This window comes from Bos javanicus, chromosome 13 (genome assembly GCF_032452875.1).
Source record: "Bos javanicus breed banteng chromosome 13, ARS-OSU_banteng_1.0, whole genome shotgun sequence".
Classification (NCBI taxonomy): domain Eukaryota; kingdom Metazoa; phylum Chordata; class Mammalia; order Artiodactyla; family Bovidae; genus Bos; species Bos javanicus.
This window is the reverse complement of record NC_083880.1, coordinates 25,553,615-25,572,219: the sequence shown is the minus strand read 5'-3', so window position 1 is coordinate 25,572,219 and position 18,605 is coordinate 25,553,615. Positions and strand designations below refer to the sequence as shown.

The following is an 18,605-nucleotide window of genomic DNA, read 5'->3' as shown; positions in this document are numbered from 1 at the left end:
GAACAAGAAGGATCAGAGTACAACTCTTAGCAGTTAAAATAGCGTTTGCTATAAGACTGGCCCTTCTTTTAGTGTACTCCATCTTCATATATTTTCAGGCATAGTATATTGAAGAATTGGTCAATTTGTGGCAAAGTCTTTCTGAATTTATAGTGGTAGTCATTGCCAAGTTACTGTTTCCTTAATAGAAATTAAAACCAAATTATTTGAACCGCATCTATTCTGTGTAAAAGTTCCTATAGGAACTTTCAGAAGTCACTATATTGCTATACAGTCAGCTTTTTACTATTTTGTAGAAGTCATTAATAGTCATTTATATTTTTGTGTTTCTTAAATGTAGGTATGATATAATCACCTTTGGGACATGGTGGACTGCAAGTCATTAATAAAAAGAAAAATGTGTCCTTTCTTTTATTATATAAATCTTTCCTTGAAACAATGACTTGATACAGCAAAACTTATTAAACCTTCAAATCTCTAGCCAAGAAAAAAGTAAATGGTTTTCTTTAAACGCCCACTGCTGTGAATGTTGAGTTGGCTACATAAGGACCTAGCCTGATTACCAACTTGTTTGGAATTAAGTGTTTGCATTTTAAGTGAGTTAAATTGAAAAGAATTTTTTTTTCCCCTTTCAAACTAGTTGTAAGCGAAAGCTTGATGTAAGATTTAAATAAGAAGTTTGTTCACTTATTGATCAATGATTTATCGAATGTCCGTTCTGTGCCAGGCATTGTTAGGTCTATGAGCATCAGTGAACATGGCAAAAATCCCTGCTCTTCATTTTAGTTGAAGAGACAAACAAGCAACATGTAAACAAATAAATATGTAATTGTAAGTAGTGGATGACCAGTTCTGTGAAGTAAAAGCTTGGCACAGACAGAAAAATTTTCCAGACTTTGTATTATAATTTTCAGAGTACAGCAAATGCCCTGTCTGTCTGTATTCCACAATAATGTGTGTCTGAGTATGTGGCTATCTAGGTTTATTTTTTTCCCTCAAATCATTTGAAAATTATGTTGCAGATATCCTTCTCATTATAATAATGGAAATGTAACAATATAATAATAAAATATGATAATTGATGATTACTAATACTTCATCCCTAAGTATTTCAACAAACATCTCTTCAGAATGAGGACATTCTTCCTTATCAGTTCAGTTCAGTTGCTCAGTCGTATCCGACTCTTTTCGACCCCATGAATCGCAGCACATCAGGCCTCCCTGTCCGTCACCAACTCCCGGAGTTCACTCAAACTCATGTCCTTCGAGTTGGTGATGCCATCCAGCCATCTCACCCTCTGTCCTCCCCTTCTGCTCCTGCCTTCAATCTTTCCCAGCATCGCGGTCTTTTCAAATGAGTTAGTTCTTCTCATCAGGTGGCCAAAGTATTGGAGTTTCAGCTTCAGCATCAGTCCTTCCAGTGAACACTTAGGACTGATCTCCTTTAGTATGGACTGGTTGGATCTCCTTGCAGTCCAAGGGATTCTCAAGAGTCTTCTCCAACACCACAGTTCAAAAGCATCAATTCTTGGGCGCTCAGCTTTCTTTATAGTCCAACTCTCATATCCACGCATGACTACTGGAAAAACCATAGCCTTGACTAGATAGACCTTTGTTGGCAAAGTAATGTCTCTGCTTTTTAATATGCTATCTGCTGCTGCTGCTGCTAAGTCATTTCAGTTGTGTCTAACTGTGTGCGAACCCATAGACAGCAGCCCACCAGGCTCCCCCTTCCCTGGGATTCTCCAGGCAAGAATACTGGAGTGGGCTGCCATTTCCTTCTCCAATGCATGAAAGTGAAAAGTGAAAGTGAAGTCGCTCAGTCGTGTCTGACTCTTAGCGACCCCATGGACTGCAGCCCACCAGGCTCCTCCGTCCATGGGATTTTCCAGGCAAGAGTACTGGAGTGGGTTGCCATTGCCTTCTCCGAATATGCTATCTAGGTTGGTCATAACTGTTCTTCCAGGGAGCAAGTGTCTTTTAATTTCATGGCTGCAATCACCATCTGCAGTGAGTTTGGAGCCCCCAAAAATAAATATAAAAAAATTATTTTATTTATAAAAATAAAGTCATTGTTTCCACTGTTTTCCATCTATTTGCCATGAAATGCTGGGACTAGATACCGTGATCTTAGTTTTCTTAATTTTGAGTTTTAAATCAACTTTTACTCTGCTCTTTCACTTTCAATATGAGGCTCTTTAGTTCTTCTTCGCTTTCTGCCATAAGGGTGTGTCATCTGTATATCTGAGGTTATTGATATTTCTCCCGGCAATCTTGATTCCAGCTGTTGCTTCATCCAGCCCAGCATTTGTCATGATGTACCCTGCATATAAGTTAAATAAGCAGGGTGACAATATATAGCGTACTCCTTTCCCTATTTGGAACCAGTCTGTTGTTCCATGTCCAGTTCTAACTGTTGTTTTCTGAACTGCATACAGATTCCTCAAGAAGCAGGTTAGGTGTTCTGGTATTCCCATCTCTTTAAGAATTTTCCAGAGTTTGTTGTGGTCCACACAGTCAAAGGCTTTGGCGTAGTCAACAAAGCAGAAGTAGATGTTTTTCTGGAATTCTCTTACGTTTTCGATGATCCAACGGATGTTGGCAATTTGATCTCTGGTTCCTCTGCCTTTTCTAAATCCAGCTTGAACATCTGGAGGTTCACAACTCATGTACTGTTGAAGTCTGGCTTGGAGAATTTTGAGCATTACTTTATTAGTGTGTGAAATGAGTGCAATTGTGCAGTAGTTTGAGCATTCTTTGGCATTGCCTTTCTTTGGGATTAGAATGAAAACTGACCTTTTCCAGTCCTGTGGCCACTCCAGATTTGCTGGCATATTGAGTGCAGCACTTTCACACCATCATCTTTTAGGATTTGAAATAGCTCAACTGGAATTCCATCACCTCCACTAGCATCATAATGATGCTTCCTAAGGCCCGCTTGACTTTGCATTCCAGGATGTCCAGCTCTAGGTTAGTAATCACACCATCATGATTATCTGGGTCATGAAGATCTTTTTTGTACAGTTCTTCTATGTATTCTTGCCACCTTTTCTTAATATCTTCTGCTTCTGTTAGGTCCGTACCATTTCTGACCTTTATTGTGCCCATCTTTGCATGAAATGTTCCCTTGGTATCTCTAATTTTCTTGACGAGATCGCTAGTGTTTCCCATTCTATTGTTTTCCTCTCTTTCTTTGCATTAATCTCTGAGGAAGGCTTTTTTATCTCTCTTTGATAGTCTTTGGAACTCTGCATTCAAATGGGTGTATCTTTCCTTTTCTCCTTTGCTTTACTCTTCTCTTCTTTTCACAGCTATTTGTCAGGCCTCCTCAGACAACCATTTTGCCTTTTTATATTTCTTTTCCTTGGGGCTGGTCCTGATCCCTGCATCCTGTACAATGAATAAAAATTCATATAAAAAGGTTTAATTTGACAACAATTATGGATTCTTTATATTTGACACTCAATCAAATTCTGCTCAGCGTTGCAGTCTAACAAAGTCTAACAAAATGGATTAAATTTACCCCATACATGTATATGTATTATTTTCTCAGTTACATTCTTTTTAAAGAGTCAGGGCTCTGTGTTCTGTTTCAGTTTCTGATTCAGTAGATCTGAACACACTTCCTGGGTTTGTCAATACTGCCGGTCTGGGGACCACACTGAGTACCTACCTGTTTGTCCTCTCTCAGTACTTACCTTCATACTTTAAATGTTACCACTTACTTTAAATGTTCTCTCATCCATGACTCCTTTTTTTTCACTTCTGTGTATTGAAACTGTCAGTTTTTCTCAAATGTTAGTGTGTAGGTGAATCACCAGGGAAAATTGTTGACAAAGCAGATTTCTGATTGGACTCCAAACACTGATTTTTAGCAAGTCCCTGAGCTGGTCTATGGATAGCAGTTGGTGAAGTCCTGACTTTCCCATTTGATCACCTGCTCCTCATCACCATGACTGTCTGTTGTATTTGTCTCTGTTTTTTAATACTGTAGTATCAATCTTCATTCACATGTCTGTCTCCCTCCAGCATCCCTAAAGGGAAAGAACTGTTTTACTTGGCATTATGACTTCAGTGCTTAATACCATGCAATATTAAAAAGCAGTAGACTTGATAAAAATAAATTACTGAACAACAACAACAAAAAAAAGGCAGTAAACTTGAGTACCACCTGTATAATTAGCTCTGTGATCTTGGAGAACTTACTTAATCTCCCTGAGCCTCAGTGTCCTCTTTTGTTCCATGGTACTATTTACTCACTATGGAAATTAGCTCTCAGGCATGGTAGTATTTAGTGTAGTAATTTACATTCAGAATGTTCCCAATAAATGGAAACCATTGCTACTGTGATGGTTGTGTTATGAAAGAAGCAAAATAAATGTTTGAGTTCGTGAAATACTCTTAATAATGACTTCAGCATTCAAATTCAGGATATGTGGTTAATACTTCATTAAAAGATCTTGGCTTACTTGTCTCAATTAAACATAGTTTCCTGTTTTGCTATTTTATGGAAATATTGTGAAGTAAAACCATGCCTTGGTTCTTTTATCTCCCACAGGAAAACAAAGAAACCGTTTGGAACCCATGGACACCATCTTTGTTAAACAGGTGAAAGAGGGCGGACCTGCTTTTGAAGCTGGATTATGCACAGGTGCTGATATTTAAACAGACTCTAAATTTCTTGCTTTGTTTCTTCCATATTTCATTTTCCATATTTTTCTTTCTCCTTCTGTATATTTCTTCCTTCCTCTTCATATTAGTTATTTCTGAGACCTAGTTAGTTATATCAGAGAAGGCAATGACACCCCACTCCAGTACTCTTGCCTGGAAAATTCCATGGATGGAGGAGCCTGGTAGGCTGCAATCCATGGGGTCGCGAAGAGTCAGACACGACTGAGCGACTTCACTTTCACTTTTCACTTTCATGCATTGGAGAAGGAAATGGCAATCCACTCCAGTGTTCTTGCCTGGAGAATCCCATGCAAGAATCCCCATGCAGGGGAGCCTGGTGGGCTGCCGTCTATGGGGTCACACAAAGTCAGACACAACTGAAGCAACTTAGCAGCAGCAGCAGCAGCAGTTAGTTATATGCTTCTTGATACTCAAATAGATACATTCTGACCGAAATACAGAGTTGTACACGACTGAGCAACTTAGCACACGCACACACAATTTGTGGGCCGTTTTGTTGTTGTTGTTCAGTTGCTAAGTGGTGTCTGACTCTTTGGATCCCATGTACTGCAGCACGCCAGGCTTCTCTTTCCATCACTATTTCCATGAGTTTGCTCAAACTCACATCCATTGAGTCAGTGATGCCATCCAGCCATCTCATCCTCTCAACCATTGCCCCTTTCTCTTGCCCTCAGTTTTTCCCAACATCTTTTCCCAGGGTTTTTTCCAGTGAATCAGCTCTTTGCATCATGTGGCCAAAGTATTGGAGCTTCAACTTCAGCATCAGTCCTTCCAATGAATATTCAGGGTTGATTTCCTTTAGGATTGACTGTTTTGATCTCTTTGCTGTCCAAGAGACTCTCAAGAGTCTTCTCCAGTACCAGAGTTTAAAAGTGTCAATTCTTTAGCATTCAGCCTTCACTGTAGTCCAACTCTCACATCCATACATGACTACTGGAAAAACCATAGCTTTGACTAGACAGACCTTTGTCGGCAAAGGTCCGTGATGTCTCTGCTTTTTAATATACTGTCTAGGTTTGTCATAGCTTTTTTTCCAAGGAGCAAGGATCTTTTAATTTCAAAAATTGGGCTCTTTTAGTTACCACTTAATAATGGATTCTCAGAGGCCCTTTAAAACAACCTATTTTGCATACATTTAATTTTGACAAAGGTGAACAAAATAGTAAAATGATGAAGATATTTATTGATCTAATTAAAATAATCTTGAAGCTCCAAATTCAGAAGAGCCTGGCCTGCCAGAGATGAATTAGTTCATTCCACCACAAAGAGTAGCTTATTTTTTGGTTAAAATGGTAAATTTTCTTTATTTAAAAAATTTTTATCAGTATAGTTGCTTTATAGTGTTGTGTTAGTTTCTGCTGTGCAGCAAAGTGAGTTGGCTATACTTACATATATAACCCCTCTATATTGGATTTCCTTCCCATTTACACCCCTTAGTGCATCAAGTAGAGTCCCGTGTGCTGTACAGTAGAGTTCTCGTTAGTATCTATTTTATACATCATATCAGCAGTGTATATGTGTCAATCCCAATCTCCCAATTCATTCCATCCCTCCAAGTCCCCAAAGAGTAACTGAAGTCTCCAGTGCAATGCAAGCAAGCCCAGCTGCATATCTGCAGTGTGTGGTCTGTTTGTTCTGAAATATTTTGTGACTTACGATTTTCATAAAAACTAGCTAGGACTTAGTTTAGAGTAATGCACACACTAAAATAGTTACCCCTTTCTTTTGTTTTTAAACATGAAATAATTTAAAATGGAATTAATGAAAAACTATCTTTCACTGCCTTTTGATTAAAATATCTTTTCAGCTACAAGTATAAGTATTGGGTGTCATTCCTAAGATATATTAGGATGCACTGTTAATTTGTTAATTGTTTTTTTGGTCATAGTTGAGGGGCTGTGCTAAGCACACGAAAAGTACATTTTTTCTATTTTCTTCTTTCCCTTATCCTTTCTCTCATTTATTTTCTCTTCTGCTCCGTTGAATTTTTTTGAGTCGTCCAGACGTCCTTTACCCCATGAAAATGAAGAACAAGTTAATATATATAAAGTCAAACCCATGTGCATGCCCATATTTAAGTTCTGCAGTACAGCACTAATGAGTAAACTAAAGAGACTGGGAGAACATGACACGGAAATTAGCTGGACTAAAAGTGGAGGACACTGAACTTCCCTAGTGGTCCAGTGGTTAAGACTCTGCACCAGGGCTGTATCCCTGGTCAAGGAGCCAAGATTCCCCATATTGCACTGCATAGCCAAAAAGCTTAAAAAATAAATAAATAAAGTTAGGGGATTTATTTTATTTATATAAATATATAAATATTTAGAGATAAAATACTTTTCGAGGTTTCTAAATTCATCAGTTGCTGCGCTCTTCATTTAAAACATCGTTATGTCTCATAAGCTGGATATATTAAAATTTAGGATCATTTTTATAAAAGATATTTTACAAAACAATGAGCAAGGATAGATCAAAATTAAGTATATTACTCAAGAAGTATTACAAAAGTACTCAGAAGTGACATTGTAAAGGAATTCCTCATGTGTTTTTTTAATTCCTCTTTGAAGGTGATCGAATTATAAAAGTCAATGGAGAAAGTGTTATTGGAAAGACCTATTCTCAAGTAATTGCTTTAATCCAGAACAGGTAAGTCTTGGCATGATTAATTTTGGCCAAAGATGGGTTTTAGAAATCAATGAAGAAAGTAGACTTAATACAATATTGTATTCCTGTAAGAAGCTGATGTGATATAAAGATAGGAAACCTTCCTTTAAAGTTGAAAATGCATTTGAAAGTTACCAAGCGCGTACTACCAGAGGATGGTGTATTTGGTCGCATTGTTTTGGCAAATTTACTCAATTTGTAATTAAAATCCTTTTGAGCCTGAGATGCATACATTTTATATTTGCCATTAAGTTTCTTACTTTTATTTGAAGTGACAATCAAATTTGCTTATAATATGTATATAAATACTTGCATATATAATTTATTTTAAAACTACTAAGATAACTTGTCTTTAAATAGCTTACTGAATAATATTCTTGGTTCAGATTCATTTGTTTTAACAAAGACCACAAGAAATCATCTTTTAATCCACTTGTCTGCCTACTTTCTACAGAATAGGATTTTGAGTTTTAAAGGTAGAATAGTATTTATAGAGTGACTGACTGTAAAGATAATTTAGTCCAACTCTCTTTCTCTCTGTCACACACCTAGACTTTTTTTTAAAATTACAAATACAGAAATCAAAAGCCAAAGAGGTTGGCATATTAAATTTCGATCAAGAATAAGCCATGACTCTATGAGGGTCTGATTTCCAGATCATCATCACAAGAGGTTCTACCCAGATTCAGATACAGTAACTTTTAGGTGACCTATTGCTTTATGTTAGCCACACTCAGCTGTCTGTAATTAAATTGAAGTTGACTGTTTTCTGAAGACTTCTATCAAGCTCCTCTAACCATGTCTAAAGCAGTTCATGCTATAATCTCACTTATTTACACAAGGCTCCTTGGTGATGTTAGTGGTAAAAAACCTGCCTGCCAGTGCAGGAGATGTAAGAAATTCAGGTTCAATTCCTGGGTCGGAAAGATCCCCTGTAGAAGGAAATGGCATCCCACTCCAGCTTCTCCAGTGGGGTTCCCCAGTGGCTCAACGAGTAAAGAATTTGCCTGCACTGCAGGAGACACAAAAGACACAGATTCAATCCCTGGGTCAGGAAGATCCCTGGAGGAGGAAATGGCAACCCACTCCAGTATTCCTGCCTGGAAAATCCCATGGACAGAGGAGCCTGGCAGGCTACAGTCCACGGCATCGCAGAGTCGGACATGACTGAGTGACTTAGCAACAACAGTTTACACAAATGCCCTAATACGTTGCCACTTTTACAGTTGGGTGATCATGATTTATTGATTTCAGAGTATTCTTTTTACTATTGGATTCTCGGTGTTCTGAGTGACACCTATTTGATCTTAAGTATTGAGGAAACCGGGGGACTGGTAAAGAATTGAAAGCCTCCTCCAGAGGCAGTAGGGAGATCTACCCAAATTTTCTTTTGGAAAATAATTTAGATCATGATAAATATAACTATGTTTTGTCAACCTATAATTTAAGAGTTTTCAGGGTATTTCTTAACATGTCTTCTTTAAAAATACCATTTCCCAAAACAACCATAATTTAATCTTTGTTTTCCTCAAACTCCACATTAATTTTTTTTTTTGGTTACTGATGCAGTTCATCTTTCACGATAATAACATTTTGGAATGACAGTCTTAATTTTTCACCAGTATAGCAATTTGAAAAATTAAATAAATAAATAAAATGTTTTTTTTTTTCATGATCTTATTTTTCTTTTAAAAAATTGTGTTCCTTTTGTCTGCAGTTGGTAGCAAATGGATTAATGCAGCACAAAGCCATTGAGATTCTGCAGTGTATTAATGTAAAAATGTATCCTTGCAGAAGAATTTATCTAAGCATCAGTATGTATTTTCTACCAACTCTAAATGTTGAAATTCAAGTACTTACATATTTTCTTAGTGGAATTTATTTGAACCTGTGGTTCTTACTGGTTTACTATTTTCTTTGCATTTATGAACCTAAAATTAAGGGTTCAAATAGAGACACCAGTAAATTATTAGATTTTCGGTTTTTTGTTGTTTGTTTCTTAATCTCATGATTGTATTGGGGGGAAATCTATCCGGTATTGTTAGGCTAGATACTGAGGCCCTAGCTGGGGACCGCACCACTAACCTTGCATATCTCAATGTAATTCTGATATCACAGGACTCGGTATATTAATTTTTGCCTTTGAGCTGTTTTAAACCTAGAGAAACTTGTCTATTATTTCAACAGGACACTTGCAGTACCAAAATAAAATGAGACTTTGAGCTATTCCTATAAAAGCTCTAAATTAAATCATGGAGAAGAAAGCAAATAGTTGAGATGATATATGGTTTTTAAAGATAAGGCATCATTTTGATGGTTGTGATGGTGAACTCTTATTTCCTTCCCTTCTGAGGCCAAGAGGGAATATTTCAAAATTAGGATGTTTAGTATTACTTAAAATGTTAAATTTGAGGGTTCTTTGATTATTTTCATGTTAATGGGTTTTTAACTTGATAAACAGACTATGTAGTAAAAATTTGTAATTTGTTCTGTGACCTGAGATAAAGGAATACATAATTATATATTGATGAGCTTTGTTCCAGGAATATTCAATATAAGTAATCTACTTGGTGTTTCTAAATTAGAAGCATGTTGTAAAGAACACTTGACCAGTTCTGAATAGCTCAAACATACATACATAATTATTATATACACATAAAAATTACTACTTTTCATTTTAATGATTTGGATTTAAAATAAAGATTTTTAAAATCTGCAAGTTAAACTCATAATTAACTTAAAAAATACCTGAGTTACCTCTTTTTTCCTTTATGTCCTTCTTGTATAATTTTTGCCTCCCCTAAAATAGTTTATGTATATTCAATTTCAGTGATACAACATTGGAACTTAGTGTTATGCCAAAAGATGAAGACATTCTCCAAGTGGTAAGTTTTATTTGTTCAAATATGTGGATTGTTTTAAAGTTATGAATGTTAATAAAAATTCTCTAAAGATAGAGGTGAATTAGATTTTTTTTAAAAGATTCTAAGGGGGAAAACCCTTAAACACTCTGTTTTTCTCTACACTTTACCAAAGAGAGAGAGACAGACAGACAGACCACTGTCAATTTTTTACAGTTAAGCAACATGAGAATGTTTATTGATTTCACAGTAAACTTGCTGTTGTCATTTGGAATGAGATTCCTAAAGAGTTTGTTTGCCCCACTGTTGTGTTCTACATTATTCCTTTGACCAAAATCCAAACCTCAGAATGCAAGTATATATCCCCAGGAATTAGACTTTTTAAAAAAATTATAAAGTCAGAAGTTTTATGAAAGCCATTTCTTAATTTTTCAATAAGTATTACTGCTTATAAATGAACTTACTGAACAGTTTTCAACAGTATTCATTCATTCCATTATAAGGAATGTTCACAATGAGTACAGTCCACACCTTAAGGGAAAAATACGTTAACCTCTTAGAGAGGGAATGAAATTAGATAGCTGAAAACCTATAGCATTTGTCTTAAAATATCTTTCTCCTCTTGAGAAAGAAAACAAATTGAATGGAGTACTCAACTCCTTTATTAAACTTATGTACTGCCGATGGTAAAAATAGAAGACAAATTTTGTTCAGGAATACTTTTCCTCAATTGACTTTTGTAGTTCAGCAGAATAAAACAATTAGATTGGGGAAATAGTGGCTGCTGAAGTTTGTGGTTTTTAGAAAACTTCCTTTTAGAGAATTGTCATTGCTGTTTTGGAGAAGGCAATGGCAACCCACTCCAGTACTCTTGCCTGGAAAATCCCATGGATGGAGGAGCCTGGTAGGCTGCAGTCTATGGGGTTACTAAGAGTTGGACACGACTGAAGTGACTTAGCAGCAGCAGGAGCAGCATTGCTGTTTTACTCAGAACTAATGGAATCTTTGTGATAAGAATCAAAATAAGGATGTTTTTCATTTATAAGGTGTTAATTTGAACTTGGCTCAACCAAAGTGCTAAATAATCTTTGTAAACACTTTAAAAAAATATTACTAAAACTAATCCTAATAATTCCACTTAGGGAAGCCTGGTGTGCTGCAGTCCATGGGGTCGCAGAGTCGGACACGACTGAGCGACTGAACTGAACCGAACTGATTCGCTTACACATAAAATATAATTAACCAAAATTCGTGTAGATCAACCTTGTGTTTTCAAGGCAGGCTGATTTCATTTTAAAATGGCAGTTTTACTGATAAAAGATTATCCTTCTTAAGTGCACAGTTCTGTTGAGGTCAGGGGTGTCTGATCAAGGAGGGATAACCATCCATGATGGTTTTCTTAATCAAGTGGAATTAGTTGCAGGGTTCCTACCCTGATCATTCAGCACAATGAAAGAGTAACAGTCATAACCATGGAAGGCAGTGAAGTCACTAGATTGAAAATAAAGCGGGGCTTATTCTCTAGGGCTCTACTTATGCAAAGGACCAGGAGGTGATACTTACAGGGTAGGGCAGGCTTGACCTTGAACTGTTGCATTCTCCTGACTCAGAGACAGAGTGCTCTTCCAAAACAGAACTCTACTGAAGAGTCATCTTTAGGAGACTCTTTCCTTGCTAAGGTGAAGGCACTGGTGGGACTTTGTTAGAACAGTGAAAGAAACAGTTCATTTCAGAGTGGCTGGCAATGAATAAACGCCGAGGGGAGGGATCAAGCACAGAATGATCATCCTAGCATGCTGTGTGGTTGATGCAGGGGATCGACAGTGCAATAATGTTCTAAGGATGTGATCAGTGGGAAGTTTAATTGATGAGTCTCCTTGTGTTTTATCTAAAGTAGAGGGAAACTACAAATTGTTGCACCACAGGGAAAAGTTGGTTCACTGGGCTGACCCAAGCACACAGATCTTCAAAGTTCCTCAGTAAAGGGTCCTGATATACTGTAACAGAAAAGTCATATTCTTACAACTTGTTGTTTTATTTTAAGCATAAGAAATTAAAAGCCCAGGGACTTCCCTGGTGGTCCAGTGGTTAAGACTCCACCTTCCAATGCAGGAGGTGTGGGTTCCATCCCTAGTTGGGGGACCTAAGATCCCACATGCCTCACAGCCAAAAAACCAGATCATGAAACAACAGAAGCAATATTGTAACAAATTAAACACAGACTAAAAACGGTGTACATCAAGAAATAAATAAATAAATATTCTAAAAAAAAAAGAAAGGATTAAAAGCCCATATCCTTGATAATAAAAGAAAACCTCACCTTTAAACCCAGTCTTCATTCAAATTTGCATGTCCTGTAATTTGTTAGGAAATTGAAGGAGTGTATATAGTTAATGTAGGTTATGCCTTGTTCCCCAAAGAACATCAAAATGCAGAAACTTCTTTTCCACGTAAATGTTTTTAGCTAGGATATCTACAAGTGTCATTTTAAAAAGCCACTATAAAATCCAAAGAGAATCTGGGATTTAAAAAAACATATGTGAAAACAAGAGGCCTTCAGAAATATTTATGTTGCTCTTAAATCTGTTACTTAAAATACATGCTTGTAAAGATGTATTTGTCCCTGTGAGGTTGAATATTTATTGTAAAGAAAACATGAACATTTTTACAGCCACTGTAAACATCATTTACCCAAGAGAGGGCTTGTTTTCTCAGTCTACATGTGTTTGCCTGGGTAACAGCAGGATGGGGTGTCCATGAACTTTTGCTCCTCAAGTGATGTATAGACCAAGTGGTTCTAGAGGTCCTCAGCTCATCTTTGAGAGGTGATGTAGAAAATTTGATTTAAAACTTGCCTCATGGAAGGACTGGTATATAATAATAAATCTCATAATTTACAGAAGACAGTGATACAGAGTTGAAAAGCACAAAGTAAAAAAATAAATAAAAAAAAAAAAAGAAAAGCACAAAGTATTGGTAAAATTGAGAATTCTTCATTATGTTATTAAACTAGTGCTGGTAATAGTACTCCTTTACTTGGCAGCCTTGTTTTTTAAACATATCTAGATCCACAATACGTTTAGTTTTGTATTCATTTCAGTCATCTTATGTAGTGATATTTTAGACTATGATCATAATCTTAGACAAGTTCATATTTTCATGGTGATATTACAAAATAAAAAGCACTTCCTGTTGCACTTTTTAAAAAGTGAAATGATTGTGTTGCTGTCTCAGACATTGAATGAAACAGCCATCACCCATCAAGTCGCCTGAAGGGCGATAGTGATAGTAGTGTTAGTCGCTCAGTCGTGTCTGACTCTTTGAGACCCCATGGACTGCAGCCCACCTGGCTCCTCTGTCCATGGAATTCTCCAGGCGAGAATACTGGAGTGGGTTGCCATTTCCTCCTCCAGGCGATCTTCCGGACCCAGGGATCGAACCTGGGTCTCCTACATTTCAGGCAGATTCTTTACCATCTGAGCCACCAGGGAAGTCCCTGAAGGGCAATGCTAATGGGGGAAAAAAAATATGTCCTCAAATGGACCCATTGTAGGAGGGCTAGATCTGAGCATTCTTTTCCATTCACACCTCAAGACATTTTGGTAAGCCTTTAGCACCATGGACTCAAAATTGAATTTTGAGTTGATCAGTTGTGATGGCTCTGGAGATTCTCAGGTATGTCTGGTGTTTGACAAGGGCCTTTGGAGCCTACTTCATGTTATTCTCTGTTAAACACAGCCGGGTTAAACAGCTTTTCCGGTGTAACAGGGAAGAAAGTGATGTACTAAGACTTGAACCCACGCAGGTCTGAGACTGTATATAGCCTGTAGTTGAAGCTAAACCACCGTTCCACACTGCCATTGGGTCCAGATGAAGGATTCCTGTGGCTGACACAGTCCCACTGCCGGGCTGTCAGGATAACCAGTCTCTGGGCTCTGCACCCACTGCCCTAGTCACCTCTCCACGAATATTGTGACATACGTTGAGAAATGTAATTTAACCGAAGTTTTCCTTTAGATTTATCAGAAGTACTTTCTAATCAAATAATTATTTATTATGTTCCACACTCAGTATACTCTTCAATTTAAAATTAGGTGTCCATTTGTCACATGTGCATCAGGGTGGTCCTGCTTTAGAATAGGGAAACAAGAACAGGAATTTTGGTAGGTTCTTTCATATTTTGAAAGTTTGAAGCAGTTACTTTCTTCTGCTTTTTTTATCTTATTTTAAATATATTTTTAAAAAAGAATCTGCCTGCAGTGTGGGAGACCCTGGTTCAATTCCTGGGTCGGGAAGATCCTCTAGAGAAAGGATAGGCTAGATACCCACTCCAGTATTCTTGGGCTTCCCTTGTGGCTCAGCTGGTAAAGAATCCGCCTGCAATACAGGAGACCCTGGTTCGATTCCTGGGTCAGGAAGATCTGCTGGAGAAGGGGTAGGCTACCCACTCCAGTATTCTTGGGCTTCCCTTGTGGCTCAGCTGGTAAAGAATCTGCCTGCAATGTGTGGGAGACCTAGGTTCGATTCCTGGGTTGGGAAGATCCCCTGGTGGAAAGGCTACCCACTCTAGTATTCTGAAGAATTCTGTGGACTGTATAGTCAGCGCATGGGGTCGGAAAGAGTTGGACACGACTGAGCAACTTTCACTTAAAATATTATGAGAATATACATACTTGTTAGAAAAGTTTCAAATGATTTAGAAAGGTATAAGCTGTCCACAACATCCCCTTCTCCCATGCCCCACTGTGACATATCTGGCATGTATTTGAAAATTATACAAACACGATAGGTGGTTATTTTTGCTTTTGTCATAGGTACAGGTATTAAAATTAACAGATCAGCCTGTTAACAGTGAACTGGTAGGCAGGAATTTTAATCTTAGTAGCTTATTTATTCTGCACTCTTTTTGTTGGTTTGTTTTTATTATTTACTAGGCAATAAATACAGTATGGTAATAGTAATACTATAGTAATGGGTATGGTAAGTGACTTGGATGCAATTCTACTAAAACGGAACTGAAAGATTATTTTTGGATTATTTAGCTACTGTTAGGCACTGTACATATAATTAAGATCCAGACTGTTAACATTACATTTTATTTAAATGCTCCTTACAATTCTAATTCCAAATGGAGACATTTGTAAGGCATCTTTCCTTACTCACTCCCCTCAACCCCCGCTTAGAGAACCCTTTGGATCTGTAGGCATGACAGGGTTGCTACTATTCTGTTTTCATTAGATATGGCTTGAACTTTAACATTATGAACTTTTAAACTACTAAGCTACTATAAGATATAAAACTTAAGAACAAGGGTAAAGGAAATTCAAGAAAAAACATAGAGTGATATTTAAAAGGACTAATGAAAAAAATTGGCCAGAGTTTTGTTTTTTTTTTTTTTTTTTTGGTCATATCCTGTTGAATTCCCAAGTGCTTAATCAGTCTGAAAAAAATCTGAATATTGTCTAATTCCATCAAAACTTCTGGATATGTACTATGAAGTATCCATTTGGACTTAAATGTAAAAGTAAAAGTGATTATGAGCCAAATATGCAATTCTTATGACATTGGTCTCAAAAATTTCTGGGCCATGCCATGGATGGTTGTTGTTGTTCAGTTGCTAAGTCACATCCGACCCTTTGCGACCCTTTGGACTGCAGCATGCCAGGCTCTTCTGTCCTCCATTGTCTCCCAGAGTCTGCCCAAATTCATGTCATTGCAGACTTATTAACATATTAACACAGGATGATTTTGACATCATTATAACAGAATAGAATTATACAAAAACTATATAAATGAATATCATTAGATAAAGAATACTTTAAGTGATATTTTATTCTGTTTAATTGGTGCCTGTTGACAATTCAGAGATTCCCAATGGGTAGTTAAAACATTGAAATGTCTGACCCTGATGTCTCAGTGAAAGACTCATGAAAAAGCATGCCACAATCACAGCTATGAGCAAGTTATAGAGTTTTAAAGTCTGTTTTCAGAATGGGAAACTTAATCAATGGGTTCCATGTTCACCTGGAAGAGTGGAATGCTGTAATCCACCCCCAGTGTTTGCCCAAGCCCTGGCTAAAGCTTTCCTTAGTAGACTGTTTTCCAGAAGAAAACCTAATGGCATTATGGAAGAATAGGACTCCTTACAATGCATATTATCTGTTCCTAGTTTACTCCCCTAGCTTATCATGGAGCTAATTTCTGTCTATTCCATTCCTCTTAGCATAGCCATTGAAGTTTATTCTCATGACTTACCTGGAACACATACTAAGCGACAATGGCCTTAGAGCACTGTTGATTTCCCCAGGAATGTTAATTGAATGTATTGGTTTCCAAACTTTATGAGAATGAGAAACATTTAAATAATTACAATCTTTTTCAGTATCCGTGAAATGAGAGACTATGTGAGGAAATTCAATACTACTACTGAATAAATTCATATTTTAGTTGTCTCGAGCATATTTGCTTACATTAGACAGTAGTACTGTATCTATAAGATATTCTGTTTAGTCAGTCCACTGGTGATGCTTGGTCCATGTGTATGTATTTTAAGGACCCCTTTGCCATCACTTTACCCAGAAGTGGGGACCCATGAATATAGACTATTTAGGAATTTTAGCTTTATCTAAAGTATGTCAAATACCTTTTCAAGTGTTTAATATTGGTTGACCAAAAAGTTTGTTTTGGCCAACCCAATAGTTCTGGTCATATACTTCTATTATTAAAAGATAATACTCCTCCCCGAATTTGAATAAAGGAAATATGTCTAAATTATTAGTTCTAGAGCAGCATTTCTTAGCAGAAATTCGAATTGTGTAAAAACCCCCAGGAAAAAAAATGGGTTCCATGGCCAAATAAATTTGTAACTTCATGCTGAGTTTTATAGCGTATGTTAATGTAGTAGAAGTTTTGAGAAGTCACGAAACCCATCAGCCAACCTTCACTTTGTCGAGCATAGAGAATACAGCCTTTCAGGTGATGTTTCATAAAGCTGCACACACATGCTCTGGAAACACCGAACCAGACAGCACACTCATCTGCACAGTTTTCCTGTCATGTAACAGTATCAGTGCGACTGTAATCAGCATGAAAAAGATAGGCTTATTACATCAGTGGCAAATGCCCAGAATGTCTATTTGGATTCACTGTTTTCATACCTTTACAGTATTATGGTATGCATGTTTTCTTTCATCTACTTGGCTTTCGTTTCTCACGGTCTCCTGGTTCAGATTCTATAGTATTCATTATACATGAAAAAGAATTACTCTGGAAGCAGTATTTTTTCATGTCCACTAAGTAGTTATTTTTCTAAGCGAATCAAACAGGACAAAAGGGACAGAGTGGAAAGATCTTAATTTTTGAGGGAAACCCATTTAACCCAACAGTCGTTCTTTCATTCCAAAGTCCTAGTGTCAAGGCAGCGGCAGTCAGCTGACAGCTGGTGGTTGTGCTCCGATTTACAGGGGAAGGAGGAGGTTGTACTATTTTAAATGCATAATAGAGCATTCGTTTCGTCATCTGGAAGCAGAGATGGAAGAAGCTCAGGGGAACTGAGAGGCATCAATGTTGTTCGAGTGGAAGGGAAGCTTCCTAGCACATTATCAGACAGCAGCGCAGATCAAAGAAAATATCTGTCAGGAATGCATGTTACCAGATGTATTTTGCTTTCAAGAATGGTAGACAAATCAAATCAGAGCCAGATAAAAGCCTGAGAAAAAGATGCTCAGACAGAAACTCAAGTTAATCTTTATGCCTCACTGCCCTTTACTTCTCTTGGTACCTTCCAGAGGATTCAGTATAGATGTATTTTTAGCTTGCTGTTTTCCAGCATCAATATGACAACATGATTCTGTCTTTATGTCAGTAAGCAGCTTCTACTATGTTTTCCTATTTTCTGCTAGCTACAATTTACAAAGGATGTCACAGCTCTGGTAAGAACTGCACAGAAGCCATTTCCTTGCTTTTTAAGTCATGTTTTGTAGAAATTTGTAATAAGCCATTCTATTAAAACTGTCAGTTTGCTTAGAGGAATCTCTTCGTGGTGTTAATCTTACTAATTTGCAGAATGTGTTTGTGATACATTGTTTTCTTTATTATTTTTTTCTTTTTATGTTTGATTTTTGTATCCTGTGCATAACTGGTGTTAAAACATAACATTTATCTGCATCCCTGTATATTTTTGAAGCATCTCACCTTCTCTCCTTTCCTAGTACTTTGCTGTTACGTTATGTTATGTTTGTGGCTGCACTTGAGCTTTGCAAGCTGTCTAATGCAAAGACAGGAGATAGTTTTGAATTAAGCTTGTTTTGATTAGGGAAGGATATGTAACATGACACCACACCTAACTATCTCAGCTGTTGAACATAATTCTGAGTTACCTTAATTAGC

The 18,605-nt window shown here is 37.1% G+C and overlaps 1 protein-coding gene across 11 annotated transcripts in view; it reads left to right on the top strand.

Moving 5' to 3' along the window:
- The window catches only part of ARHGAP21 (Rho GTPase activating protein 21), a 128,978-nt gene that overhangs the window by 78,427 nt on the left and 31,946 nt on the right, over positions 1 to 18,605 (top strand). For 7 of the 11 annotated variants that reach the window (XM_061436022.1, XM_061436024.1, XM_061436023.1 and 4 more), the window contains 4 exons: positions 4,559 to 4,651; positions 7,260 to 7,338; positions 10,187 to 10,241; positions 18,119 to 18,148. In XM_061436022.1, coding sequence (XP_061292006.1) covers positions 4,559 to 4,651; positions 7,260 to 7,338; positions 10,187 to 10,241; positions 18,119 to 18,148 — 257 coding nt within the window. Of the gene's footprint in view, positions 1 to 4,558; positions 4,652 to 7,257; positions 7,339 to 9,073; positions 9,171 to 10,186; positions 10,242 to 18,118; positions 18,149 to 18,605 lie in introns of those variants that run through there. The other 4 variants (XM_061436029.1, XM_061436028.1, XM_061436031.1 and 1 more) reach the window with 3 other exon arrangements.